Source organism: Zosterops lateralis (genome assembly GCF_965231275.1).
Source record: "Zosterops lateralis genome assembly, chromosome: 1".
Taxonomy (NCBI): Eukaryota; Metazoa; Chordata; class Aves; order Passeriformes; family Zosteropidae; genus Zosterops; species Zosterops lateralis.
In genome coordinates this window covers 132,510,167-132,538,012 of record NC_139762.1, presented here as the reverse complement: position 1 = coordinate 132,538,012, position 27,846 = coordinate 132,510,167, and the positions used below count along the sequence as shown (strand labels likewise).

The window sequence follows — 27,846 nt, the reverse complement described above, 5'->3', positions numbered from 1 at the left end:
AGTGTTCAGGGGATTCAATTTTTAAAAACTTTACTGTAAATTGTATTCGTTATACATTTCTTAAAACTGTTTTTAGCTTCCTACTCTTTAAGGTACTATCTCTCCCTTGCAGTCTACTAAAAGGAAACAAAGAGTACTCTGAAAAGTAGAAACCCCAGAGCACATTTTTTAAGGAGTGTCTATGGTTACACCTTGTTGGTGACTCAGTATTTCACACTTGAGATAATAAACCAACTACTCCCTGTTGCTGCCTTTTGTGTGTACTAGCACTACATTCTGTAGTCTCTGACTGGTTTGTGAGAGATTCATGATTCAATTTGTATTGATGGCAGTCACCACCTTCCCAGATGGATTTGGGAACATGTCATTTACTGAGGATTTGTTGATACAGGATAATTTTGAATGCTGCTTTTATCAGTTTTCTGAATGAGCAGTTGAGGAAGGGAAGTGAACGAAGCTAGTACAGAAGCAAGTAGCATGGCTGTGCAGTTTAGTTTGGCATATTGAAGAGAACATGGTATGATCAAACTTGCTGTGACTGTACATTTCTTTTTTAACCTGTCCCTACACAATTTGTAGGCAGTATGAATCTCAGCCTTGTAAATCATAATTTTAAATGCTGTCTTCTTTTTTCAGGTTTACTTTTGGACCTCAAGTCCATCATTGCCTGCCAGTGAGGAAGGATTCCAGCCTATGCCATCCATCACAATAAGGCCACCAGATGACCAACATCTTCCAACAGCAAACACTTGCATTTCTCGCCTTTATGTCCCACTCTATTCCTCTAAGCAGATTTTGAAACAAAAATTGTTACTCGCCATTAAGACCAAGAATTTTGGTTTTGTGTAGAGTATAAAAAGTGTGTATTGCTGTGTAATATTACTAGCTAAGTTTTGTAGATTTTTCCATTTGTCTATAAAAGTTTATGAAAGTTAATGCTGTCATACCCCTGGTGGTACTTCAAAGATTTAAATGCAAACATTCCTGTACTAAATTTGTAACATAAAGGCCTAAGGAGCACTAGCAATATGTGATTGCAACAGTTTGCTAGTCAATAACTCCTTTGCCTAACCCCAGCCAAAGATGACAGCAGAACAATATAATTTACACTGTGATTTATCTTTTTGCTGAGGGAAAATATGTAAAATGTTCTGAAAATTCACTGCTGCCTTTGTGGAAAGTGTTTCAGCAAAGGTTCTTGTATAGAGGGAGTAGGGAATTTCGAAATAAAAAATTAAGTATGTTCTGTGTTTTTAACTTTTTTTTTTAATGGTGTTTAATTTGTGGTTGGCTGCAGTTGTGTATCATGTATATTGAACTTGTAAAAAGTTCCTGACAGCTCAGATCCCGGAGTTGGGATTGTTCACTTATGAAACCACTTCCATTGCAATTTTTGTTCTATTGCATTGAACTCTGGCACATCAGATACCATCACTAATATTTTGCATGTAATCTGTACCTTTAGTGGTTTTTTTTCCTGTACTTATTTGATGAGGCCAATGCACAGTATTTCATAGTTCACAATCAACATTTTTGTATCCTTGTTACAGTGAACAGACAGTCAGGAGATTGTTCCACTACCAGTTCTAACCCAACACTTGTACTACATTATCTAACTATGTAAACTCAGCCTGGGCACTTTCTGGTAACTGTAAAATGTTTATAAGATCATGATTATTGAAGATACATTTTTTGGAAAACTTTAATGTTCGTGAGCTGCTTAACTTCTTTTGTATCTAGCCTTTTTTTAAGTATCTTGTTACAGTTTTTTAATAAAGAAATTACAGACAAAGTACCAAGTCATACTGAAGAAACAATAGTTTTTATTTATCAAGCCATTTATACTTTAGCTAACAGCATACACTAAACATAGTTGTTCATTAAAAATCTGAATTTTGTAGCTTGAAAAATTGACATGCAGAAGACATTTAGCCCACATTTTACAGTTAGCAGAGAATCCTGAAATAAACAGGCCAGGCAACCCCTCCTTTTAACAGAATTGGTTTGAAGGAAAAGTGGCTTGTTCTGAAAAATCTCAAGGCAATTAGGTTAGAATAAAATACTCAAACTTCATTGTAGTGAGTTCTACTGTATGTTCACTTTTGAAATGGTTGGTTGCTTTTGGGGAGGGCAGTCTTTGACCATAATCTAGGACTTCTTTTCCCTGAGGCTTGAGAGATTTTTGAGAGGTAGAAATTGGTTAATGAAGAAGGGAGGTACTTTTTCTGTGTCAAAATAAATTTATGAAAGTTTAGCAGACTGAAGTATTGAGGGATAAGAGGGTAAGAGCTTTTGTGGTGGTGATGTTCTTTCTTGCTTCTCTGACCCCATTAGTCCATGCTAATGATTTTTTTTCTCCCTTTTGTTGGGAAGAACTGAAGTAATGTTCCATCCAAATCCTAGTGGAACTCACCTTTGGGTTTTCCTTTCTGTCAGCTAGTTTTAGGATAAGCAAAAGTTACAAGTTACCTACATCTGATTTTCAAAAAAGCCTCTGTTTTCATCATTTATTTAGTTGCTAAAGGTATGGAGTACAGTTGATACCACAAATTCTGATCACCATTTGCCAAATTGATGCTGAAAATCCTGTTTTCTAAATAAGGTGTACTGTTTCAGGCTTGTGTTTCAGTTAAACTGCAGATAAATAGATGTAGAATTATTTCTGCAGGTATTAATACTTCCTCTAAATTGACCAGCCCAGAAAAGGATAGTTTCAATGTATGAGGAGTGGAGTCTGTTTTAGATTTCCTGTTGTGGCCTCGAGTGTATCTTACATTCAAAACTGTATTAGATTTTACTATGCTAACAAATAAAAAGCAGTACAGCCTCACAAATCTAGGCAGAGGCATTTTAGTATAGAGAAAATTCATGCTGGTATGGCTGTTCTCTTATACTAAGGAGGGTAAGTTACAAAGGTACAAAGCAACATCAACCTTATGCCTGGCTATCAAACTGCTGTGATTATTTCCACTACCAGAACTGCCTCTAACTGAAATGTGCAAATTTAGTAGAAAGCAACAAAAGAAACTGTTTACAATAGGCATCAAAGCTCCAGTCTGTAAAATAAAGCTCCCTCCCTCACAAAGCTTTGTGAGGCTTGATGTACTAAGAAGTATCCAAGGCCCTTCGATGAAAGGCCATATATACATGTAAAGTACTGTATATATATATATATGTATTGTGTGTATATGTATATAAGTGTATGTGTATGTATAACATATAAATATATGTTATATGTATATATATTTCTGTATATAGCTTAAACATTTTTTAAGTCCTGTAATGTATAGCTAGACAAAAGTTATGCAGATAGTACAGTAGCTCACCATATATACACACACAAGGCATTCTGATAAGCAGAGAGGGAATTTAGAATGATATATGCTGTCGTCATTGACTTGAAATATGTATGTAGCTTTATAAATAGCTTTTTTTCCTCTGTATGGTATATTTAAACTATATCAAGATTTTAATAAGAAAAATGTTTATTAAAATCATACACCTCCGCTCCCTTTGACTTAAGCCCTTCTGTTAGTTCACTTAAAAGGTGGTAGAGAAACTAGCTAAATTCTGTAATGTTTACACCTTTTTAGTAGTCTGTATCCTCAGCTGTTCACCATTGCTGAAAGAGGAGATAAAGGTAGCTACTAATAAAATGTTACGACCAACTACTAGAGTAGGTCCTAATCTGAATCTAGGGAAAACTGATACTTTAGTGCTAATTTTCATGACCAATTCTTGGCTTTGGTTTCTTTTACTTAGCTAACTGTATCCAACACAAGGTAAATCACTTGCCCCAGATTTGATAATTTTCCAGGAATGAAAAATTTTCACCAAGTGGTCCTTCCCACCTGTGTTTGGAAGTGATTTTTCTTTCCTGCAAGTTAGTCATTTGGTTGTTAGATAACAAGCAGTGATAAAGCTGTAAACGGGCAAAGGTGAATCCAAACCAACACCTTTGCACAGCAGCATTCAGGGAGGCAGAGGAATGGAAGTTTTCTTCAACTCTTAAACAGTGTTTATCTTTGTATGCAATTGTGCAAATCATACAGCCCTGCTGTTTTTCAAAAGTTTACTTAAATCTATAAATCTGAAGAGAAGTGTGTAGTGAGCAGGGCTGCACCTCTCCACGGCAGCTGGTGTGCAGGTGGGAGAAGTTCCCCAGCCACCACCAACCACCTCCTGTGTGGTTGCTTCTCAGGGAGGGACGGAGTTCAGTACAGCTCCTGGTCACCCTTAACACCACGTGAAAGATCGTTCACTAAATTTGTATTAACCTCCTCCTTTCTGTGCTTACTGCTGTGCCCTAACTCACTCTTTATAGCCTATGGATCCCATAGCCCATGGATCATGTCTCTGTGCATCTGTAAATGCCATTCTGAGCCGCTTCTGTGTCCGTGCTCTTCACTTCACTGACACTTGGATTTTTCTGCCTTCCTCTCTGTAAGGCAAACTGTGGATACATCATTCAGTAGCTCTGATTCCCTTCCCCTTTTCAAGCTTTGTAGGATTTGACCTTTTTTTCTGAGCTCTTCAGTTTGCCTATTTAGTAACAGGTCTGCTAAAATGAAATAGAAAATTCCGCACGTCCAGATTGACTAGATTTCAGCATGTGTGCCATTAGCTTAGTCTGAGGTAGAATGTATGTCCACACATTAAAGTGCATAGGTGAATGGGTCATGTAAAAGCTTCAGTGACTACCTGGGAGTTCACAGTGCTGGAAGTTTCCACATGATCTCTGTGGGGAGGACATGAACAGGCTTCACATGTGGAATGTGGCCTCCATCACAGTGCAGTTATTGGCCATCAGGACTTCTGGCACCATCAGGAGCTCCAGTGGATCCTTTGCTACTTGAAAATTGCTTTTGTGGCTTTCATTTGCAGCTGTTTCAGATTTGCTGAATTGAGAAGCATGGAGGGCTTTTAATTTTTTATGGATTTTTTATGGATTTTTTTGTTTTGTGGAGTTGTCTTAAGAGGATAACTTCAAATCTTGCTTGAAACACAATCCTGTGAGATAATATTTTCCCCCTTTGCCAATGGCTTAATATAAAGGTATTTTTTCTATTATCACCACAAACTACTATTATAGTAATAGACTATTTAGAATAACAAGAGGCAGCTGGTTGCTCCCAGATGTTTCAGGACTTTTCCATAGTGGTGCAATTGTTCAGTATCCCTTTGTCCAGTGGCAGTGGCAGCTAACCAAATGAGTATGCTTGAATACTGTACTCATGTAAACCTATTGGAAAACAGATTGTTGCCACAACCTATGGTAAGGTTTCTCTGCAAGGAGACTGCAAGGAGATTTAAGGAAATTTTAGGCTTTAGACATACTGAAATTATTCACAAATGGATTTTCTGAGAGTGAACAGCGCTAAGGTGAAATGTAGATTTCACTCTAACTTATAAATGAAAATTCTTCAATTTACGTGAAATGGCATTTTATATAAAAAAATTAGACTTATAACCCATTTTAAAAGGCAGCTGAGTATTCCCCCCCAAAGTAACAGCTTTTGAAGGAGGGAAGAAAGAGGTATTACAGTTAAAGCAATGATGACTACATTTGCCAGAGCAGGACAGCTGCTGCAGCAGTGAGGAACCAAGGGAGTAATACAGCTTCCACCACCTGTCAGGGAGCCTGTTCTAAATAGAGCATTGTAGATACTGCTGAGTAATCTAAATCTTGCAAAATTGTGTGTAACGCTGTATTTCATTTGTATGTGCTTGTATGTATTTCAGTGTTGAGTACATGATTTAATTTTTATAAAAGAAAGCTAACAGAAGTTAGCAGATTTTTGTGGAGGTGCAAGAACAGCCACATGCTGTTTGGTTAATCCTTTCATTTCCAGCATTTTTCTTTTTTTGTGCATCTTTAGGCACCATGTAAGTGGACATTTGCTGTGCCTAGTAAGGGCCAGTGTTTAAGAAGTTATTTCCAAATACTTGAGCAATTTTCTATTGCTAATTATATTAATTTATGGCAGATCTTAATCCCTTCAGGACAGATAATTTCTTTATTTAAGGAACTCTGAAACAGTAGTCAGGACAATCAGATTTGGCAGCTAAGACAACTGCTGGGCAAGTCAATGTCATTTAATACAGTCTGTTGTTTGTTGGTTTCGGTCCAGAAACTCATGGATCTCCCCCTTAAACCACCAGCAAACTCTGTATTACAACAGTAGAATTTATCTGTAAATGGGTCAATTTGGTTTAGAGTCATTGTTCCTTTATTTGAGTCCTCCTCAAATTAGAGTCTGTGTTCCTCTAATTGCTCCAGACAAAAAACTGGAATCCCTGGCAGTCCCTGTACTTGATATGAGCAGAGCTGTTGTTGGACCTAAAGATTAAGCAGCCTGTCTAGATATCTCTGGGAAATAAAACTTCAAGGATGTCTCAGAAATAACAGTACTCAGGTAACAGCAGATCTTGTTAATGTGAATCCACCTTTTCTAATTTACTGTTGGTGTGTTCCTGCTGTGCTTTTCAGTCACTGGCTGCTCGGGCGATGTTTCTTCTTCTCAGAAAACTCCATGGAAGAAAACCAGCGCTGTTCTGGTGCTTTGACACAGATTTCACCACGGAACTTTTCTTATCGCCTGTCCCGGTGAGGTTTGAGAGTGTCTCAAGGCAGAAAAAAAAGCCTCAGGAAAGAGATGGAGTCCAGAGGAGTCCATCCCGTGCTCGGGAATGGAGACAGGGGAGCTCTCACTCACTGCGGCACCCGGGTGCCTTTAAAAAAAATACCCAAAATTCCTAAGGGCACACGAGTTCTTAAAGCAACACCGCAAGTTACCTTCCTGGAAAGAGGACACACGAATCTTTAGAAGCTCTCGCTGCTTGCAGGAAAGGAGTGAAACAAACATCAATCGCGCTGTCACTAACAGGCCCTCCCGGCGCGGCAGCTCCGTGTTTGTTATGTAATCACCGAGTCCTCCCCGGGGCGGGGCGGAGCGGCCTGGGCCATGGCCGTGCCCCCTTCCTCCGCCGCCGCCCCTCCCGGAGCGCTCCCTCGGGCCATGGGCGAGTGCCGGGGGCTGGAACGGGTAAGGCCGGGCTGGGCTGGGCTGGGCTGGGCGGAGAGCGGTCCCGGCCCGGCCTGGCCTGGTGGGGGCTCCCAGAGCGGCGGCGGCGGCAGCGCAGCCCTGCCCTGCCCGGCCCGCGGCCTCCTCTGTGCCCGCCCGGGAGCTGCGCTGCCTCCCCGCGGGGCCGGGCCGGGCCGGGCCGTCCTGAGGATCCCCTGGCACCGGGGACATGCTGCTTGGGACAGCCCGGGAAAGGACACTTGTCCCGCCTGGGCTCGGCGGGCCCGGCCCGCTCGGGGAGCGCTGGCAGCACCTGAGGGGGATGCAGGCCTGGGAGCGGGCCTTGGAGCCGCCCCGGGGCTTCTGCACCTGCCGGGCCGGGAGGGTAGAGCTCGTCCTCTCTGCCCCAGCCGCCCTGCAGGCAGGTGTGGGTGTTGGTGATGTTCCCGGCTCCCCAGGCCCTGTGGCCCAGGAGAGCCTGCCCCTGTTAGGCAGCTGAGCTCCGTGCTGGTGTCTCCCCAGTATAACCGTGCTAGGCCAGGCTGAGGCGTTCCAGGAGAAAGGATCGTCATGGCAGGGAAACCCGAGTGGTCTTCCCGAACCCTTGTGTCTCATCACAGTACTCAAGTATCCAAAACCAGGTGTGCCGTGTTAAATACAAGTGTAAGAAACCCCTTAGTGATCCCCCCTGAACAGTGAATGTTGTGACCCATACTGGAGTGCATGCCAGTCCTGTGAGCCCCTCAAGCATGTGGAAGCAGCAGGTGTTGTGCTCCTCAGACGGGGCAGTGCAAGCCATCCCTCCCAGGAATGGTGATGGTCTTCCCAGTCTCACTGCTGGCATGGCCTGGGCTGCCCTGAATGCCTTGGGAGCTCATGGGATGCACATGCAGCCCCTTACTATGGTGCATGAGAGTTCATGGTCACGTACCATTGAGTATATGTTCCACATTACAGTGCTGGCTCTGCCAGCTCCTTTATTTTTTTTCCCTGGCTGCAGCTGATGTAGCCCAGCAGCTGTAGCTAGTGATGGTTGTATGCGTGTACATATGTTAATTATTTCCTAGTTTGCTGAACTTGAAATTAACGGAAGGTGTTTCAGTGCCCCTAAGCAGTCTTGGTTGTCCATTTGGTTTATTGTTGTCACCAGAAGAGCTCGTCTCTCACAGTTGAAGAATGAGTGGGATGTGATGACTGGAGTGTGTCCAGCAAAGGGCTGATGTTTAAGAGGCTGCAGCATCTGTCATACAAAGAGAGGCTGTGAGTGCTGGGGCTGTTCAGCCTGGAGAAGACTCCAGGGGATTTTGTGAGTGTGTGTCCACTATTTCCCCTCGTGGGAGGAAAAAAGGAGACAGAGCCAGGCCCTTCTCAGTGGTGCCCCATGGTGGCATTAGGGGCTTGGTCACACACTGAAGCACAAGAGGTTGCATTTACGTGTAAGAAAACACTTGTTTTTTCTGATGATGGTCAGATGCTGGCACAGGTTCCTCACAGAGGTTGTGTAGTCTCCGTTCTTGGAGATACTGAAGCCTCATCTGGATGCAGCCCTGGGCAGTCTGTTCTGTTTGACCCTGCTGGAGCAAGGGTTGGCTTGTGCCCACCAGCTTCAGCTCTTTGATGTGTTTGGAACACGTTATCTGAACAGAACAAAGCACTTACACATTATAAACTGGGTGCCCTTTGTCATTATGGTGAGTGTTGACTGTTTAATGCACTATCATAGCATTAAGAAAAAGATCTGGGTTGCAGGTTGAAGGTAGTGCTGATCTAGTGACTTCTACCTTTTCCTGCCCCTCACACTGCAGCCAGTGCCCCTGGATCCAGGAAGGCAAGGCAGGGAATGCATTATGCTCGTTCAGCACAAGGTGGTGACTGCTCAGAACCCTCAGCAGTGATCAGAATGTGCCACACACTTGAAACTGAGTTAGAGAAGATGGGATTGTCTTGTAGCAACTAGCTGCCTGCCTGAAAATTTAGAGGCTGTGAAAGGCTCCTTTCCCAGCAGCCTGCCTGTGAAACTCCTCTGTCTCCCTGAAGGTGATAAGGGATGTGGGATATAGGTTGAGCAGGAGGTTCCAGTGTGGTGTAGTCTCTGTGACTGATTTTTCCTTATTTAAAGTTTAAAAAACCAAACAGCCCAAACCATCTCTTTAACAAAATACTGGTACATTTTTTCATACCACAGGCCAGTCAGCCTCACCTGAATCCCTGGAAAGATGATGGGATGGCTTGTCCTGTAGTCTGTCCCTAAGCACATGGATAATGAGACAGTCATCAGGAGTAGTCACCATGGGTTCACCAAAGGGAACTCATGCTTAACCAATCTGATTGCCTTCTATGATGGGACAATTGGCTGAATAGACAAGGGAGAGCAGTGGATTTTGTCTGCATGGGCTTTAGCCAGGATTTTGCCATTGTCTGTCATGGTACCCTCATGGGCAAGCTCAGAAAGTGTGAGCTGTCCCTGGTTCTGTCCCCCAGGGTTCAGTGCTGGTCCCAGTATTGTTTAACTTAACCATCAGTGGCTCCAGTGGAAGGGCAGATGCCTCCTCAGCAAGTTTACTGATGGCACAAAGCTGGGAGGAGCAGCCAATACCCTAGAGGGTTGTGCAGACCTTCAGAAGGACCTAGGCAGGCCGGAGAGATGGACAGAGGAATTGTCTGAAATTCAGCAAAGATAAATGCAGGTCCTGCACCTGAGGAGGAATAACCCTGGGGACCAGTACAGGATGGGGGTGACCTGTTGGAAAGCAGTTCTGTGGAGAAGGATCTGGGGGTCCTGGAGGACAAGCTGTCCATGAGCGAGCAGTGACTGGGCTAACAGGAAAGACTTTTGCAGTGTTTCCATTTTCAAGGATGTCAGCTGGTGCAGAAGCAGATGGAGTTGTTGGCTGGATGCCAGGCTCTGAAAAGGTGTGTGCTAAGACAAGGTTCTGAACCTGCTAACCCCAAATTCTCCCAGTTCCAGTGAGCTGTTATAATCATCTCTATGTCCTGGGAAGTAAAAAATGGTTTTCAACTCTCATGGGCTTCAGTAGAGACTCTGCAAGATGATGGTGGGAAATCTGTCTCGTGTGATTGAATAATATTTAAAAATAGAATAAAGTGGTAGATTTGTAACCCAGAATGTACTTCAGTGATGTATTCACTGGGCAGTTATGCAATGTGCATGTATGTTTGGGGTTTGTTTTTTAAAATGTGAATGGCATTATTTGTTTGAGAGTATTTTCCAAATTGGAGTAAAGGAATGCTTTTTATTATGTGAGTAGTTACAAGCAGACTGGGTAGGGAAAGGACTTTGGTACCTCCAGGAAGGTAGAAATAATGGTGTTCAAACCTTCAGCTCCCCTTCTCTGCTGTATTATATGTAACATCTTGTATACTGCCTATGGTTAGTTATCCTCTACAGCAGTGTCAGTGGGATCTTGGAATCAACCCAGAAAGGTGTCCTGCTGGCTGAACCTCTGATCAGTGAGTTACCAGCCCTTCTCAGAGGTTGCAGTGTGCTGTCCTGATAGCACTTCACAGCAGCTGTTTCTAGTAAATGTTTGGTGACATATCTACAGGGATGCAGGGATTGATCCTGGGAGCAGATGTCCCCAGCCAGAGGTGAGGTGAAGGCCCTGCTCAGCCTGCCCTCTCTGCTACTTTTCACGGGCCTTTTTCCTAAATATCAGCTGTCCCCACCTCCCCAGCTCGGCTGGGCTGGAACTGTTTGAAGAAGAGCTGTGAACAGATGTCTTCTGGGAGCCCACACAGAAGGATCAGTGTGGAGATGGGTGACTCCAGGCACAGGTTTTCCTGCTGCCAGCTGCTGGGAAGAAGCAGGTTAGCTTCATATTGGTACTCGAGGGAGATGCTCCAGAGCAGCCTCCAGACCTGCTTTGTTGTGTGGGCTGCCCTCACAGACTGCACACACAAACCTCCATGCTGAGACTCCCTGTGGCACAGGGCTGTCCTCTGTCAACTGGGATTACTTGCTGAGATCTCATGGCTTTCTAAAGGCAGTCCATCCAAGTCCTGATGGCTGAATGTAAATCAAATGGCTGGGAGGCACCGGGGCAGTGAGCCTGGTGGAGCTGTGCTTGTTGCAGGCTGACACACCGTGCCGTGACCTCACACATATCTCCCCGTGTGGTACCACAGTGGGTGATGTTTCCCAGGGCGGATTTCCCCCTGTGCTGCAAGAGGCTTTGTCTTTGGCACACAGGTGTGGGGCACAGCTGGGAGGGGTGGTTGGTGTGAGCTGTGCTGGGTAGAGCCAGGCACACAGGCACTGCTGCCAGGAGCACAGATGGAGAGTGAAGGGACACCTACCCCACGGGGCCAGGTGAGTGTCTGTATGACAAGGGTGAACTTTAAACCACACCTTTGGGAGAGTGTAAGGAGGAGGAATAAATAGTGGCAACTTTAAGCAGAACTGTGCTTTAATTTCAGAGCTCATCGAGTGCTGCTGAAAATGGCTCCAACCTTGATGAAGAGCCTCTACTCAGAAAAAATCACCGCCGGTTTGTCATCTTCCCCATTCAGTACCCAGACATATGGAAGATGTACAAGCAGGCTCAGGCCTCCTTTTGGACAGCAGAAGAGGTGAGTCTTTGGCCAGTGGGTTGGCAAAAGGCAGTCAGACCACTGGGGTCCTGGTGCACCTTTCCTAGTTCCACTGCTGGCTTCTGTGCTGCAAAGGTTGGAGTTAATTTTGTCAAACATCAGGTGCCAGCACCAAAGCAGAACTCCCTTAATCGACAGTGGAAAGCAAGCTGCTTCCACAGGGATATTCAGCAGAGCTGTTTTAGGTGCTTAGTTTAGGATGAGGTGGAATTGTGTCCTGGAGTGCTTCTCTGGTTATAGAGAAATTCTAAGTCAGATTGCTCTGATTCATGGCCAGATAGTTGCAGGTTCAGAGGCCACAGCACGGTAGGAGCTAACTCCTTGCCCATGTTAGATTCTCTGGGAAATTTCATGCCATTCCTTAATATTAGGTACCTAAATTTCCAGTGTTAATCAGGGACACTTGCTAAAAATGCATTTAGCTGACTCCTGATTGTCCTGGTGAGGTGCCTGCCCCATGTTACAGTGCAAGCTCTAAGTTCTTCCCCGAGGTTGCTGGTTAGCTAGACCTGAGCAGTCCTTGCTTGCTATGCTTGCAACAGTGCCAGCCTCTGAACACTGCTGTGCTCTGGAGAGATCACCTGCCAGGGGAGCTGGTTGTTCCAACTCAAACCTTCTGCACCCTGTGCTCGTTTGTAGGCAGAGGTCTACAACTGCAGAGGAATGAGATGACAGCACTGGCAGGCTCTAAATAGACCAGAAAGCATCCTGGGAGGATGAGGAGCAGCTTTTTGTGGAGGTGGTATTTCACTGCCTGCCTGGGAAGCTTGCTGCCCTGTTGCAGCAGATCTTCCTTTAAACCTTTAAAGAAAAAGCATTTGAACTCCTGCCTTAGCAGCATTTCCCTTTTTCCATGTTACTGGTTCCTTCTTACACTGCCCTACCTTATGTGGGTCCTCTGCATTTTTCACATCTGACTCTACTTTAGTGCTGTTTTGGTTCAGAAATCCTACAAACAAACAAAAAAGGCCCATATGAAGGAAGCTGTGGTTTTCTCTCATGGCTGGGGGTTGGTCTGATAGACAAGAGCAGTTACACAGCGTTTGCTCCATAACATTCTTTGACAACCTGGAGGCTGAACACCTGCCAAAGGCAGAAATCCCCTCAGTCCATCTTTTGACAGGCTTGGGTATAGCTTTCTTGGAGTATCAGCATTTATTTCAAGTAAAGTTTAAGTGTCATTTAAGAACGAACTCCTGTTATTAGTGCATGTTCATACTTGTGGCAAAAAGATACTAAGGCTTTTCAAAGTCTCATTTATTTATTTATTTATTTATTTATCTGAAAATCAGATACTGATTTTCATTCCAAATTACAAAAATGTAAACTGTGATTTACACAAGTGAAACAAGTACATAATGTTACTGTTGCAGAGAGAGAGACAGCAGTACTACAGCGTCTCTGTTGTCTTTTACAGTCACAAGTATTTAAATTCCCTACGTGTAAAGATTTGAAAGCAAATGCCAAAACTCTGCCTTGGTCACTTGACTGGGCTGCTTGTTTTTACAGAATGACAAATGCAGAAGGACAGTAATGTTTTCCTTTTTTGTTTTCATTAGGTTGATTTGTCAAAGGACCTTCCTCACTGGAACAAGCTGAAAGCAGATGAAAAATACTTTATCTCTCATGTTCTGGCATTTTTCGCAGCCAGTGATGGAATTGTAAATGAAAACTTGGTGAGAAATACTTACAGAGGGCTTGAAAACTTAGTCATGTTATTGTCTTATTAACTTTCCATTTGGGCTTTTCCCGTTAATTCATAGGTTTATTAAATGTGTACTTTTTTCTTTCCATCTCACCTTTGTAAAGTGGAACAAGCAGCTTATTCATGTGGGGAACAGTGTTTGTGTTAAATCAGGTCAGCTGTGGTCATCAGGGCTCCAAATCACATCACATCACTCTGGGACACTGTTTTTAAGTTCAGCTCCTGCTTGGCTGTGGGATGTGCATTTCTGAATGAGTTAATATAACCCCATATTTTTCCTGTACTCATGTTAATTGAGAAGTAGGGAATACAGACCATGGCTGTGCCATGTGGTCCTCATTTTGGTAAAATCTGTTTTGTTCTCACTGAAGAGCATCCTAGAATCTCTTAGGGCTGCAGGTGGATGCTGCTAAAAAGGTGAGGAATTCTTCCTGTTGATACCTGTTCTGGGCTGGAGAATATCTCATCACTGGTTAGCAGTTGGTATTTGTCTGCAAATGCCCAGTTTAAATCTCAAATGTTTGAATGTTTATTACATGTAATATATACGTTCATATGTTGCATGAACATGGCCTTATGCCATGCTGTTTATATTTTTAATGATGACCAAAAAGTCTGAGGCTTTGCTCAGTACTAAGTGTTTAGTATTGCATTATTTTGCTGCTCTTCTCCTGGGTATGTGTGCTCTCATGCTTACATTTTCCTCTGCACCACGGCTAGCCTATTGACATCTGTGAACAAATAGGACCAAACTGTTCCCATCCTGTCTTGAAGCAGAGATCTGTTGTCTCTCCTGTAGGGCTCAGAGTAGTGTCATGCAGGACTGATTTATTGTACTCATTGCCATGCTTTCTGGTTTTGGTAGGTGGCACGTTTTAGTCAGGAGGTGCAGATCCCAGAAGCTCGTTGTTTCTATGGCTTTCAGATTCTCATTGAGAATGTTCACTCAGAGATGTACAGCTTGCTCATAGACACCTACATCAAAGATCCCAAGAAAAGGTAAACCTCTGGATGTGTTACAAACCTGTGGAAAATTCATCCCTGAAGCCAGTGCCACTGTTGTAGGGGAGCATAGCAGCTGTCTCCTATTTCATACTGACTTTCTGGGGGAGTTGGGGAAGGCCTTAAAGCTTTCAAGGCCTGCACATATGACCCCCCAAAGTGGAGAGGAGTATTCCTGACCAAGGATTATTGTGGGAGTATCAGAAAGTTAGTTAATATTTGTATAAATCTTTTATTGCTGGAAGCATAGAGTATGCTCCTGCAGTGCTTGCCCTTACATCAGGAAAGGATCAGCCTGAGGAAATTGAGTGCTCATGATCAAAGTGGTGTTTCTAATATATAGCAATCAATGTATTGTATCCTTTAAGCCTTTTTGTTGTCTGTGCTTTTTAATACAACTTGCACTGCTTATTTTTGAATGATTGAGTTCACCTTTTTTGTCTGAAGAATTTCCTAGTCCAAATGGTAAAACATTTGAAAAGCAGCACTTTCCCTCAGAGACTCCACCATGGTGATGGTCAGGCAGAGCTTGCTTTCCCACAGTGGCATCCTGTGTTGGTGATGGTGGGAGGACTGCAAGGTTTCCTTTCCGGTGTTCAGCATGGGAACAGAGTCTGTGCTTGTCTGGTTCCTTTTGTGGAGTTGGGCAAGATGAGGTTTTGCTCTGTGGATAGACTGAAGTAGCTGGCTTCAAGTCTGAGGGAAAGATTGTGATCTGGTGGGTGAGATCCTGGGATGGGATGTTTGAGTCCACAGCTGCCTCCCCTGAGCCCTTGGGGATGTTGCTTTCTGCACATTTGCCTCCCTCTGCCCTTCCTATCACAGATCACGTCGTGGTTTAACCTGGCAGGCAGCTGACACTGCACAGCAGCTCCCTCACTGCCTGCCCCCTCCCAGTGGGGTGGGAGGGAATCAGGGAGAAAAGTAAAACTGGTGGAGTGAGGTAAAGGCAGTTGGATAGGACAGAAGAAGAAAACAATAACAACAACAATAATAATAATATTACAAAATAATAATAATGAATAATAATACAAAACAAGTGATGCCCAATGCAGTTTCTCTCTGCCTGCTGATACACAGCCACTTCCCAAGAGACAGCCCCTGGCCAGCTTTCTCCTAGTTTATATTCTGAGCATGACACTGTATGGAATATCCCTTTGGCCACTTGGGGTCTGTTGTTCTGGCTGTGTCCCCTCCCAACTTCCTGTTCCCCCCAGCCTGTTCACTGGTGGGGTGAGATCAGAAGAGTCCTGGACTTTGTATAAACACTGCTTAGCAACAACTAAAACATCAGTATGTTATCAACATAATTCTCATTCTAAATATAAAATACAGCACTGTACAAGCAACTAGGAAGAAAATGAATTCTATCTCAGACAAAAGCAGGACAGATCATCACCTCTTTGCTGTGGGAATGGTCTCTGAGTTGGGTTAGTTCAGAGCCTTGCAAAATGGGATCCTCTGTCTGGTGGAGCTGGAAGGGACAACCAGGGCAGATTTATGTAAATCACTATTTTGATGTTTTGTTTCTTTTTTCTTCTGTAGGGATTTCTTATTTAATGCTATTGAAACAATGCCTTGTGTTAAGAAGAAAGCAGACTGGGCTCTGAAGTGGATTGAAGACCAAGAATCCACTTTTGGTGTGTAGCTTTTAAAAAACTTGTTTCTATTGCATATCACAAACTGACCTTCTGTGAGTAAGCTACACCCCTGGAAAATGAAATTAAATTTTCCACAGATGTAGTAACTTCTGGGTCTCTGGTTTAACTAAAGAACTATAAGTAACTTCTGGTGAACTTGTACGTTTTTATGTTCAGCTAAAGAAATAAAGTAATGGCAGTGCCTCCCGAAATCATATTATGGAAAACGCTCTGTCTTTTTTTTGGTCTTTATACTGAATAACCCTGTTTCCTCAATTTTTGTTTGTAGACCTTATATTCTGGTTTTGATTATTTCTTCTGGTTGGTTCTTATTTTGCACTCTGTGTTCAGAATTGGGCAGCTGAAGTCTTGCAAGTCTAAGTATTTACTGTGTTCATGTTCCTATAGAGAAGTCCATGGGGTTTTTTTTTAACTTCGTAACTGAGCCTGGACAAAAAAGATTCAGGAACTATATATTTCTGGTGTTTCTGGTTTGCTGTTGGGACCAGGTTTCTACTTTTTGTATCTCACTTCAGAGCTGAGACAGTGGCTCAGCTTCCATCAGCATGGTGCAGAGTGCCCTTAGCAGTGTTCTGCATTCTTACAGACTTTGAAGGGTTTGCTGTAGCCAAAATGCATAATGGGTGGACTCTGGTGAATTATTTTAAGCAAACCACCTATGTTTTGAGAAAGTGTCGGAGATGGAGAGATTTAGGCTGGTGAATAAAATAAATCTGAACATGATTCTTCTGCAGCATCTGTTCACAGCTCTTGTTTAAGAGAGGGGGTTTTTTTTGTAACTTTACATTGTTCTGTCCTGGAGCTCCCACTACCTCCCTGGTCTGCCTTTGCCTGCCGTGTGTGGAGCCCCTTCCTTCATCATCCCTTTGTTTGGCCCCCGGCAGTGTGGGGTGTGCCAGGAATCAAAAGGTTCCCTAACTCAAAAATCAATGTGCTCCCTGCCCCCAAACTTCATGCATTTTATCTAGATACATAATCAGTCTCCTGCTTCATTAAACCTATATTTTATAGGCAGCCTTTCTCCATTCTTCTATAGAAGTAACCTACGAGATTTTTAGTGTTGCCAGAAAAATTCTTTGCTTAGTAACTTCTATGATATTTATAAGTCGGTATTGCTCTCTGTGCTTTTTTCTTAATTTGAATTTCTTCAGATGAGCCAGCAGTTGGCATTTGTATCTCATGAAGGAAGTGGGACATCTGGCTACTTTGGGTTATTTTTTAAACAAAATTCTGTGCAGTTCTTATTGGGAAAAGGCACCAGAACTTAATGCCAAAGCTCTTCAATGAGCCTGTGAAGTTATTTGAAGTAGTGTACATGGAATAATGGGGCTTCACTAGTCAGATGGTCTTCTAGTCTGTAGTCAGATGGTCTTCTAGTCTGAAGTACATTGATGTAGAGAACAGGGAGAACTGAGACCAATAATGTCTTGCATTCCTTGGATTTGAGGTGGGATAACACAAATAGTTATTTGTGTCTTCACTTATGTTCTATAGCCTTTCACCCTTGTAAGAGTATGGTTTTATGTAGATTCCCAACAAGAGGAAATTGTGGTGTAGGGAGTTTTGTTTAATTTATAAGAGATTGGCCCTTTTCTCAGTTTTGGCTGTCAGTTACACAGGTGCTTTCCTGCCTTTCAAGAGAAAGATAATGGAGTACTAATGTCTTGGCCACTTTGACAATTACATTCTTTTGCTTCTGACCTGTGGCAGTTTCAGTTCTGATGGGGTTGCGTATGGCTGAGTGCTGTGGGCTGTGTGGATCCTCTGTGCATCACGATCTGCTGACGGATGTGGTCAAAGACAGCATCTGGTGCTGCAAAGGGGACTGCTCCTCTCCAGCATCACTCTGTCTGATGCAGATGGTGCATCTTGCTGATGAGCAGTAAAGCAGTTTGTGTCTAATGAAAGATGTGTTGTGTTAAACAGGTGAGAGAGTGGTTGCCTTTGCTGCAGTGGAAGGCATCTTCTTTTCGGGTTCCTTTGCTGCTATATTTTGGCTGAAGAAGAGGGGCCTGATGCCTGGATTGACTTTCTCCAATGAACTTATTAGCAGAGATGAGGTAATGTGGCATGTCCTACACACTGTTTGGGAAGGAAAGTGAGTTTCCAGGGAAAGGGTATTATATATTAATGAAGAACCCATAGTCTTGACAGGGGAAGGGGAAATAAACAGACTTTTACTGCTAATTATAAAATCATAGAATAATTTAGATTGGAAAAGACCTTTAAGATCACAGAATCAAACTGTTAACCTGCCACTGCCAAAGTCCACCCCTAAATCATGCCCTTAAGTGCTACATTCAGGTCTTTTAAATACCTTCAGGGATGGTGAACTCAGCCACTTCCCTGGACGGACTATTCTAATGCTTGACAGCAATTTCCATGACATTTTTTTTAATATCCAGTCTAATCCCCTGCTTGATGTAACTTGAGGCTATTTCCTCTTGTCCTGTTGCTTGGGAGAAGAGACTGACCCACATCTCACTGCAGCCTCTCTCAGGTAGTTGTAGAGAGCTCAGGTGTCCCCTGAGCCTCCTTTTCTCCAGCCTAAACACTCCCATCTCCCTCAGGCAATCCTCATAGGACTGGTGCTCCAGACCCTGCAGTAGCTTTGTTGTCCTTCCCTGGACATGCTACAGCACCTCAATGTCCTTCTTGTGGTGAGAGGCCTGAAAACAGGATTCAAGATATGACCTCACCAGTGCTGAGTACAGGGGGACAATCACTGCCCTGGCCCTTTTGCTATACTATTCCTGACACAAGCCAGAATCCTGTTGGCCTTCTTGGTCAGCTGGGCACAGGCTGGCTCATGTTCAGCTGCTCTCAGCCAGCACCCCCAGATCCTTCTCTGCTGGGCTGCTTTCCAGCCACTCTGCCCAAGTCTGTGGCAATGCATAAGGTTGTTGTGGCACAAGTGCAGGACCTGGTGTTTGGCCTTGTGGGACCTCATACCATTTTCTTCAGTTCTCTGATCCAGCCTGTCCAGTTCCCTCTGCCTTCCTAGCCTCCAGCAGATCAACATTCCTACCAAACTCGGTGTCTTCTGCAAACTGACTGAGGGTGCACTCAATGCACTTTACCACTGATAAAGATATTAAACAGGACTGGCCACTGGGGCCAGTAACATCCATCCATCCATCCATCCATCCATCCATCCATCCATCCATCCATCCATCCATCCATCCATCCATCCATCATCTATCATCTACCTATCTATCTATCTCATACATAACATAACTGAGCCGTGGGGAGCACCACCTGTGGCCAGCCAGCAGCTGGATTTAATTCTCACCACTTTTTTTGGCCTGGCCATCCAGCCAGTTTTATACCCAGCAAACAGCAGTTATGAACTTAAAGCCTGGGTGCCACTGGGCCCCTCAGTAGAAATGTCTGTTTTTAAAGGGAGTAAACATAAATACTGGTGACCCAATTGTGATTTAACTCCTGCCAGTAATCAAGCCCCTTGCAACCCCTCTCTCACTTCCCCACCAGGAGGATTGAGAAGAGAATTGGAAGGGTAAAAGCTAGAAAACCTGTGGGTTGATATGAAGGCAGTTTAGTAGGGAAGCCAAAAGTCACACACACAAGCAAATCAAAACAAGGAATTAATCCACTGTTTTGCATAGGCAGGCAGGTGTTCAGCCATCTCCAGGAGAGCAGGGCCCTGTCAAGTGCAACAGTGACTTGGGAAGGCAAATGGCATTACTCCAAATGTCCCTCCCCTTCTTCCTTCTTTCCCCCACTTTATATACTGAATGTCGCATGGTCTGGAATATCCCTTTGGTCAGTTTGGGTCACCTGTCCCAGCTCAGGACAGGAGTTGAGTCTCCTCCCAACTTTCCATGCAGCCCCAGCTTCCTCACCAGGGTAGCAGTACAAGAAGTAGAAAAGTCCTTGGCTCTGTGTAAGCCCTGCTCACCAGAGCAAAAACATCTCCATATTATCAACACTGTGTTCAGCACAAATCCAAAATGCAGGCCCATACTGTACTTGAAGAAAACCAACCCTACCCCATAACAGCACACCAGCCAAAACCAGCACACCAATGTATATAGTATTATCAAAAAGATGGATTTTTTACATTGAAGGGGATGTTTGTTTTTCTGTGCTATGAAGGCAAGCAAAGGCCCAGCTGCCCAAGGAGTGGGGTGGAATTGCATGGTCCCCAGCTGCAGGAGGAGCTGGCTGGAGCAAGGACCTGGATAGTGTGTGACTCTGAGACTTGCTGTCCCTCAGGTGGGCTCCAAATACCATTCCCCACCTGCTCCTGGTTGTGGGTCTCAGAGCTTGCAGTCAGGTGCCTGCATCCATCACCGAGGTGGCTGTGCAGCAGATACCACTCCTCTCCACGGTCTTGGTTGCTGCACAGCTATAGGATCTCCTGGGATGGTGCAACTACAGATCTGCCTTTGAGGAGGGTGCTTCTTAACTTAAGATGTGACGTGTCTGAGGGGCTGCATGTCAGCACACCAGATATAACCGACTATGTGCTTACAAGTGCCCCTTCTTTTCCCTGCTTCCTTCCTTTCTTTTTCCTTGCTCCCTGCAAGTTGGCAGCTGTTGTTTACGGCTGGGGACTGTGCATGGCACTACTTATGTTGCTGTCAGCACTGAAAAAGTAGAAAGACCAGTTTGTATGCAGTGTAAATAAACATGCTAGTGGTTGTAACTTGGCTAAGTTGGTCTTAATGTGTAAAGAGCTTTTTTATAATGGAAGTAATTTTCATGAGTTAGATAAATTGCTCTGAAATGAGACATTTTACGATATGTCTTTAAAAGACGCTCTTGAAGAAAGTGATATGATGGGTAAGGAAAAACAAATAGTTCTAATAGTTCTTCAGCCTTCACCTTCCTTGTGTCTTCTGTGAGGCATCGTGAACTGATCCATTTGAGCGAGGCAGGATTTGTTTGTTACAAGGATTACTTGCAGGTGAGTGAATGTAACTCTACTTCTCTGCAGAGTGGAGCACCAAAAGGCTAAAGTTTTCTTGGGCTCTGTTGGCTTAATTCCAACTGCAGTGCTCTTACAAAAGTTTAATCTTGGTGCACAGAGCACCTGCATTGAAACCCAGTGGCAGTAAAAAGAATCCACAATGGAAAACTACAAACTGTTTTTCGATGCACCTGGACAGATAAGTGATTAACGCTCAGTGTGTTTTTTGAGCTGCTGGCTCTGTTCCCAGGTGGTTCTTGAACTGGTGCACCTCTGATACTTAAAGGTGCAAAGCTGGTGGGAGCACCAGCCAGCAGAGCACACAGTTCGTGGGAGAAGCCAGGCATGTCCTGCATCCTGTTGGTGATGTTGCCCTGGATAAGATGATAGGAGGCCTTGCAGCAGGCAGCTAATGTGATCACTGAAGGGGGGGGATCTTTCCCAAATTACATTATTTCACAGCTGTTTCATGACCTTAATCACAAGGGTTTTATAGCCTTCCCAAAATGGTTTTCACAGAATCACAGAATTGTTAGGGTTGGAAGTGCCCTCTGGAAATCATCTGGTCCAACCACCCTGCCAAGCAGGGTCACCTGAAGCAGGTGACACAGGAAAGTGTCCAGGTGGGTTTGGAATATCTCCAGAGAGGGACACTCAACAGCTTCCCTGGGAAGCCTGTTCCAGTGCTCTGTCACAGTCAATGTAAAGAAGTTCTTCCTCATGTTCAGATGAAACTTCTTGTGTTTTAGTTTACAGCCATTGCTCCTCATCTTGTCACTGGGCACCACTGAAAAGAGTCTGGCACCATTCTCTTGGCACCCACCTGTCCTGGCTTCAGCCAAAGACAGGGTTAATTTTTTGCAATAGCTGTGAGGGGGTAGAGCCTGGAGCTGTGTGGGCATGGCTAATACCCTAATGTTATTGGGTACCATCTCAGGTCATTGACAGGAGTGGGGAAAAGGGACTCACTCTCTTGCTTTTGAGAAGAAGGGTGTTCCTTCCAGTGGAAAAAAATGTAATAGGGAAGAGCAGGTGGGTATTTGTCATGGGTTTTCCATGTAAATAGCTTTGTCTTACACACTTTTTTATTCATATTGCTGTTATTGTTCCTTTTGTTGTCTTGTTGTTTCCAGTGAGTTATTCTTACCCATCCCATGATTTTCACCTTTTGTGTCTCCATCTGCAGAGCAGGAAAGGGCAAGGGGAAGCCAGGGGTATTTTGGTGGGGGCAGGAAGCAAGCAATGGACATCTGGTTTGGGACAGTCTTGGTGGAGGTACTGAACTGGAGAACTACCATTCCTAAAGCACAGCACCACCTCTGAGATAATTATATGCATTAATGAGATCCCCTCTCAGTGTTCTCTTCTCCAGACTAAACAAGCCCAGCTCCTGCAGTCCTTCCTCATAAAAAACATGCTCCAGACCCCTAATCATTTTTTTGACTTCTGCTGGACCTTCTCCAGTAGCTCCTTGTCTCTTTTGTACTGAGGATCCCAGAACTGGACACAGCAGTCCAGATGTGACCTGACCAGGGATGGGCAGAGGGAGAGGATCCCCTCCCTTGGTCTGCTGGTCACACTCTTCCTAGTGCACCCTGAGATACCCTTGGCCCTTCTGGTCATAAGGGCACTGCTGGTTCAGTCACCTTGTTTCCCACTGAGACTCCCAGGTCTTCTGCAGCAGAGCAGCTCTCTAGTGGGTCAGCCTCCAGGTTTTGTTTTGACCCTTGTTAATGATAATATTGGATTGTCTTGTAGCCCATATAGTCTGCCAAATTATTTCTGATTGGTTTTCACTCTGGATGTGCCCTCTTGGTGTTTATTGGCTGTAGTCACCACCTTGCAGTTGAGAGGAGAGATGGTAGCACAGTGCTCCTTTAGTCTGGCAGTGGTGGGTATGGCTGAAGCCAGACCACCAAGCTGTACCCAGGCAAGTCAAAGAGAAGCTGAGGAGCCTCTTGGAACAGCTGTCTGGGGTTGCTTGTGTCCTGATGTTTTCTTACCTTGGTGGGAGATTTTTCTGGAAGTCCTGGAAAGGAGCATGGTTTACTAGGCTCTGTGTAGGATAGCTAAGTGAAATGAGAAGGGGAGTTTAGTTGGGGCAGAGATGTCTTGTTAATCTTGGGTTTGGTGACTTCAATCTGATTCTGCCTTTCTGAAAATGCTGTTGGGAGAAGAAAGGGAAGAAATGCTACTGAAAGAACTTAAATCAAGTATTTCAAAACAAAGAGCAGGTAAACAGCCTGTTTTAACTCTCAAGTAGTTTTGCATGTCCTGTTGTAGAAGACTTTCAGCAAAATTATCCCTGGTAGGAGGCAGAGACCAGCAAGGCTCTTTGTAAGATCATTCACAGTAGAGCAGCCCTCAGAAAAATTCTACTTCAGAAACATGGATGTTGAACATTATTTTGGCAGAGGTGGCATGTGTAAGATTTGTTACTGGATTTTAAACTACACGTCTACATTACATGTGATAACATTAAGACTTTCATAAAAGCAGGAGGCTGGGAAACTTTAATCCAGATGAGACTACCTGAAAATAAGAGCAAACTATGTGGAAGAGGGGAAAACTGACTGTTTTTTTCATTGTTCTCTTATTTCAGGGTCTACACTGTGATTTTGCTTGTCTAATGTTCCATTATTTAGTGAACAGACCGTCAGAAGAGCGAGTCCATGAGATCATCGTTAATGCTGTAGAAATTGAGCAGGTAATCCTGGCTGTGATCGCATTGTGGGCAGCACAGGCCCAGTCTTAGGTGTGAAAATAAACAAATTAACTTCTAGGTTTTGTGATTCCATGTTTGATAATTGGCTCAGGATTGATCCCTGATGCATGATACCATTCTTTCCCTCTTCCTTGATGGTGACAATAAGACTCAGAGACTTTCTGTTTCAGTTGTCAAGCAACTGGATGGAGGTGAAGCTGGCAGCTGGTTTTCTCCTTAATGACAGAAAGGGTGAAAAGCTGTCTTATTTGATATTGAATAGAATAGTTCCAGTTGGAGGGGACCTACAATAATCATCTAGTCCAACTGCAGCTCCTCTCTTAGAGAGGAGTTTGCTTACATCTGTCCTTTCAGGATCTTTGTCTCTCCCTGTTGTAGTCACATCTCTGCTTGTCCATGGGAGAAGGCAGGGTCTGTTCCAGCCACGAGTGTCATGCTGTCTTCTGGCTTTTCCTGAGGTTGATGTCAGGTTCTTTCATGTGAAATGCTGCCCTTCTGCAGACACAAGTTTCTGCATGGCTGAGTGTTTGGCAGGATTTTAGTTTAGTTTTCTTTCCTGTTGTCATCTAATGACTGTGATGATGACAAATGCTCCTGCTTGGTTTCACAACACTGACAGGTATGCATTGGTGCCTAAACATACACATGACTGGGTTCAGCACTCATATATCACTGCCCTCTGATCTGTCATTCTGTAGTGGCTGGAAGCCAGGAAAACTGATGATTTCTCTCTGCTCCCACTAGTATGGTCTGTAGGTTTATTGAAGTTGGAGCTTAAGTTTAAACTGAAACTTATGCTGGGGGATTGGAGAAAGGCAGATTAAAGGGGCAGTGATAAAAATCTTGTGCCTTTTCCAGAGTAACAGGTTAAAAATAAAGGAAGATACAAACAGTTACTGAAAGCAGAAGATACTTGTTGAATTTAGTAATGCAAATTATTTATTCAGACAACTTCCTGGGGAGTCTGGAATATCACAAAGTATGTTATGGTGAAGCACACAGGTGTCTTCTCTCTTTTTCTTCTTAAAGGTCATTTCTCTAAATGACATGTATATTTTAAATTCTAGGAGTTTCTAACTGAGGCATTACCTGTGGGTCTGATTGGAATGAATTGCACCTTGATGAAACAATACATTGAATTTGTTGCAGACCGGCTACTAATGGAGCTTGGGTTCTCAAAGGTAAGAGATGCAATTGCCTCAAATGCTGGCTTGCCAGTGCAGCCCAGGAGAGCTGTCAGCACGAAGCACTCCTTTTGTGTCATGCCAGAGAGCAGGTCATATTTAGCACATGGACTTCCTGTGAGTGACAGCTGAAACCACAGCATTCATACCTTTGCTTCACTGTAAAAGGGCAAGAACAATTTAGGTTTTTGTTTCCCTTCAGCTGCTCAGCACTTTGTAATGGGGAACATAAGCTGTGCTCAGATGCTGCAGTGCTTGAAGAATAACAAGCACCTTGCACAAGTGAACTTCACCACAGACCAAACTCCTGGGCATGGCAGTACTGAATTTGCTTAGGTAGGTGTCCATAGATCCTACAGGATACTGCAGCCAGGGATGGTCTGGTTTGAAAGAGTTTGACAGTTTTGTTTGCTGTGGGGGTTTTAAAGCATTATTTCCCTGTCAGAATCACCAGGGTGTTTTTCTTCCCCAGGTCTTTCATGCAGAAAATCCTTTTGATTTCATGGAGAATATTTCTCTGGAAGGAAAAACAAATTTCTTTGAGAAGCGGGTTTCAGAATATCAACGTTTTGCTGTTATGGCAGAAACAATGGACAATGTCTTCACTCTGGATGCAGATTTTTGACAAGTTGAAAAATGAATGATGACTGTTTCCCTCTCCTCACCTCCCTTTATGCTGTGAAGTTGACTTAATTTCCTCTCGTGGAAGTCAGAGTCTACTGGGATATTTTTCCTGGGTTTTCATGTTGTTTGTCAGAGGAATAAATTAAATATATTTCTCTTTGTGTCATTTGGAAAAAAGAGGGGATCATTTGTAAAAAATTTATATGGCTTTATAAAAGGATGGCCTTTTTAAGATTCCCTTGACTCATCTGCTGTCAATGCTGTCTTTAAAAATGACATGGATAGTATTACTTTTTTAAGACTTTGGTAGTGTTTAAAAAAACAAACTGCATATTTACCTCATGTTATGGTATTCTAATCTGAAAACCAGATGAGGTATTACTCCATGTGAAAGCATTGCTATAAAATATTTTCCTGTTTTCTGTTTTCATGTTTATAGATTTGGTCTGGAGTAAAAGCTCTTCTGTTTCATCCTATTGCAGATACAGTAATAATTGAATGTAGGAAGACCTTAATGAGATCTGATCTATAGAATATTATTAAACCCTGGAATTATGCATAATCTCCCCATTAACCTGGATTCTGCCCCAAAAAATTTTTACTCTGGTTGGAAAACTGATGGGTCTTAGTAGGCATTTAATTCAAATCCATGTGATTCTTGTCTTACAGCTGTTACTGAACAGGTCAGTGGACTTTGGTCCTTGAAAAGGCACCTGTTAACAGTGGAGAAAAACCACATCCTGTAGTTCTTAGGCTTATGCTGCCTGTTTTTCCTTGCTTCACTGATCAAGTGCCTTATTAAGCAGTCTGTAGTTGTGTTTGTAATCATCTGAAACAACCAGCTCTGGGTGTTGTCCATCTCCCACTGTCGTGGTGGTTTGATACTCTCCCCTTCTTGGTTGCACACGTGCATTGGAGGGGTAAGAAGACATCATTCCAAAGGATTATTCCTTGAGGTGCTACAAACAGACTACTCAGGCTGTAAGGAAGCACCCAATAACATATGAAGGTACATCAAGTTGTGTGTTTGATGTGAATCATTTGAACCATTGTCACAGAAGACCTTCTGAAAGAAGGTATTAAACATTTCAAAAACAAACTCATAAGTAGTATGGAGTAGCACCATCTTACAGAGGGCTGTTTGGTTTTCAATTTTGTGCCTGAAAACTGTAATTTTTTGAGACCACACGCAGAGAATGGAGTGACTGAAGAGTGGCTAACGTCCTGCAGTGGTACTTGGGGTGGAAGGGATGCTATTCAGATATACCTGGTTTATCTCCGAATAGATGGGCTCTTCTTTTTCCAAGATGAAGTGAGTGTACAAGAGCTAGACAAAGGGTTCTGCTTTCTTAAACCCAAGCATTTTTCATATTGTTCAGCATTTCATGAAAGAGCTTTTGTAAGTCTTACTGTTGCAAACATCTTGTACTGCTTTTGATTTACCTGTCATGAGCTGAACTGACAGCCCAGGGCTGTCAGTGATGGGGTGGTGTAATTATTATTTCCCTGCCAGCCCAGATTAGCCATAGTCCTGGGTACCTGAGTTCCATGAAACAGATCCACTGCCTTAGCATAGTTCCTAGTGGAGAACTGTTTCTGCTGTAAAAATAAGCAGCAAAATTGACTCTGTTTTTTTAGTCTCTGTAAAAGATCAGGAGTATGTACTGAGCATGGAAAACACTGTTTTTCCCCTAGAGAAGAGCCTGTATCATTTGCCATAAGGTACTTGGAAGAAGGCAGAGGGGAATGTTGAGAATACAGAGAAAAGCTGGAACTGGTGGCCCTCACTAACATCCTGGAACTGCAAGAGAACTGTGGACTCAGAGGGAAAACCCAGCGCCTTTTGGAAATACTGCGTTGATAGAGGAGAAAGTGAAAATATTGCAAATGGGTCTGTTGTTGGAGTAATGGAAGCTATTTGTCACTGAAAGTACTAAATAGCATTTATTTTGAGTCTTGTGAACTATGATGAGACTGTAGAGAGTATTCTAATATGAAACAGCAATGTGCTCAGGTTCTGTAAATGTATATGAGATACCAAAGTCTGGTACAACGGCTCCCACTCAATTTGTGTGTAAAATATGTGTGTAGTTTCAATAAAGTTTGAGTGTGGGGAAGCCCATGCCTTCATTTACAAGTTACATGCTTCCTTGTGAAATTTAAAGTGATAAAATTGGAATGTGACAGAGTAAGTCAGTATTCACAGCTTTTGGGTTGTGGGGGAAAGTTAAGAGTATTCCATATATTGTCTTGCACTTTTTGGAGCTCTTGACATGCTCTTTCTTGTTTCTGAAAATAGTTTTGCAAGCTAGTGAGCAAGCAAGTGGGTTTGGTGTTTGTTTGGTTTGGTTTTTTTTGTTTTTGTTTTTTTTTTTT

At 43.5% G+C, this 27,846-nt stretch overlaps 2 protein-coding genes across 9 annotated transcripts in view; both read left to right on the top strand.

The window, feature by feature from the left end:
• UBR5 (ubiquitin protein ligase E3 component n-recognin 5) overlaps positions 1–1,250 on the top strand; it is an 84,438-nt gene extending 83,188 nt beyond the window's left edge. For all 8 annotated transcript variants that reach the window (XM_083854693.1, XM_083854692.1, XM_083854688.1 and 5 more), the window contains one exon: positions 637–1,250. In XM_083854693.1, coding sequence (XP_083710819.1) covers positions 637–849 — 213 coding nt within the window. In that variant the 3' untranslated portion in view covers positions 850–1,250. The remainder of the gene's footprint in view (positions 1–636) is intronic.
• Positions 1,251–6,765: 5,515 nt separating this feature from the next.
• Positions 6,766–25,636, top strand: RRM2B (ribonucleotide reductase regulatory TP53 inducible subunit M2B). Its single transcript, XM_083868279.1, has 9 exons — positions 6,766–7,046; positions 11,463–11,615; positions 13,196–13,312; positions 14,207–14,340; positions 15,889–15,983; positions 17,931–18,064; positions 23,540–23,644; positions 24,730–24,843; positions 25,319–25,636. Exons 1-9 carry the CDS (start codon positions 6,966–6,968, stop codon positions 25,469–25,471), a joined length of 1,086 nt encoding a protein of 361 aa, XP_083724405.1. The 5' UTR covers positions 6,766–6,965; the 3' UTR covers positions 25,472–25,636.
• The last annotated feature ends 2,210 nt before the right edge of the window (positions 25,637–27,846 follow it).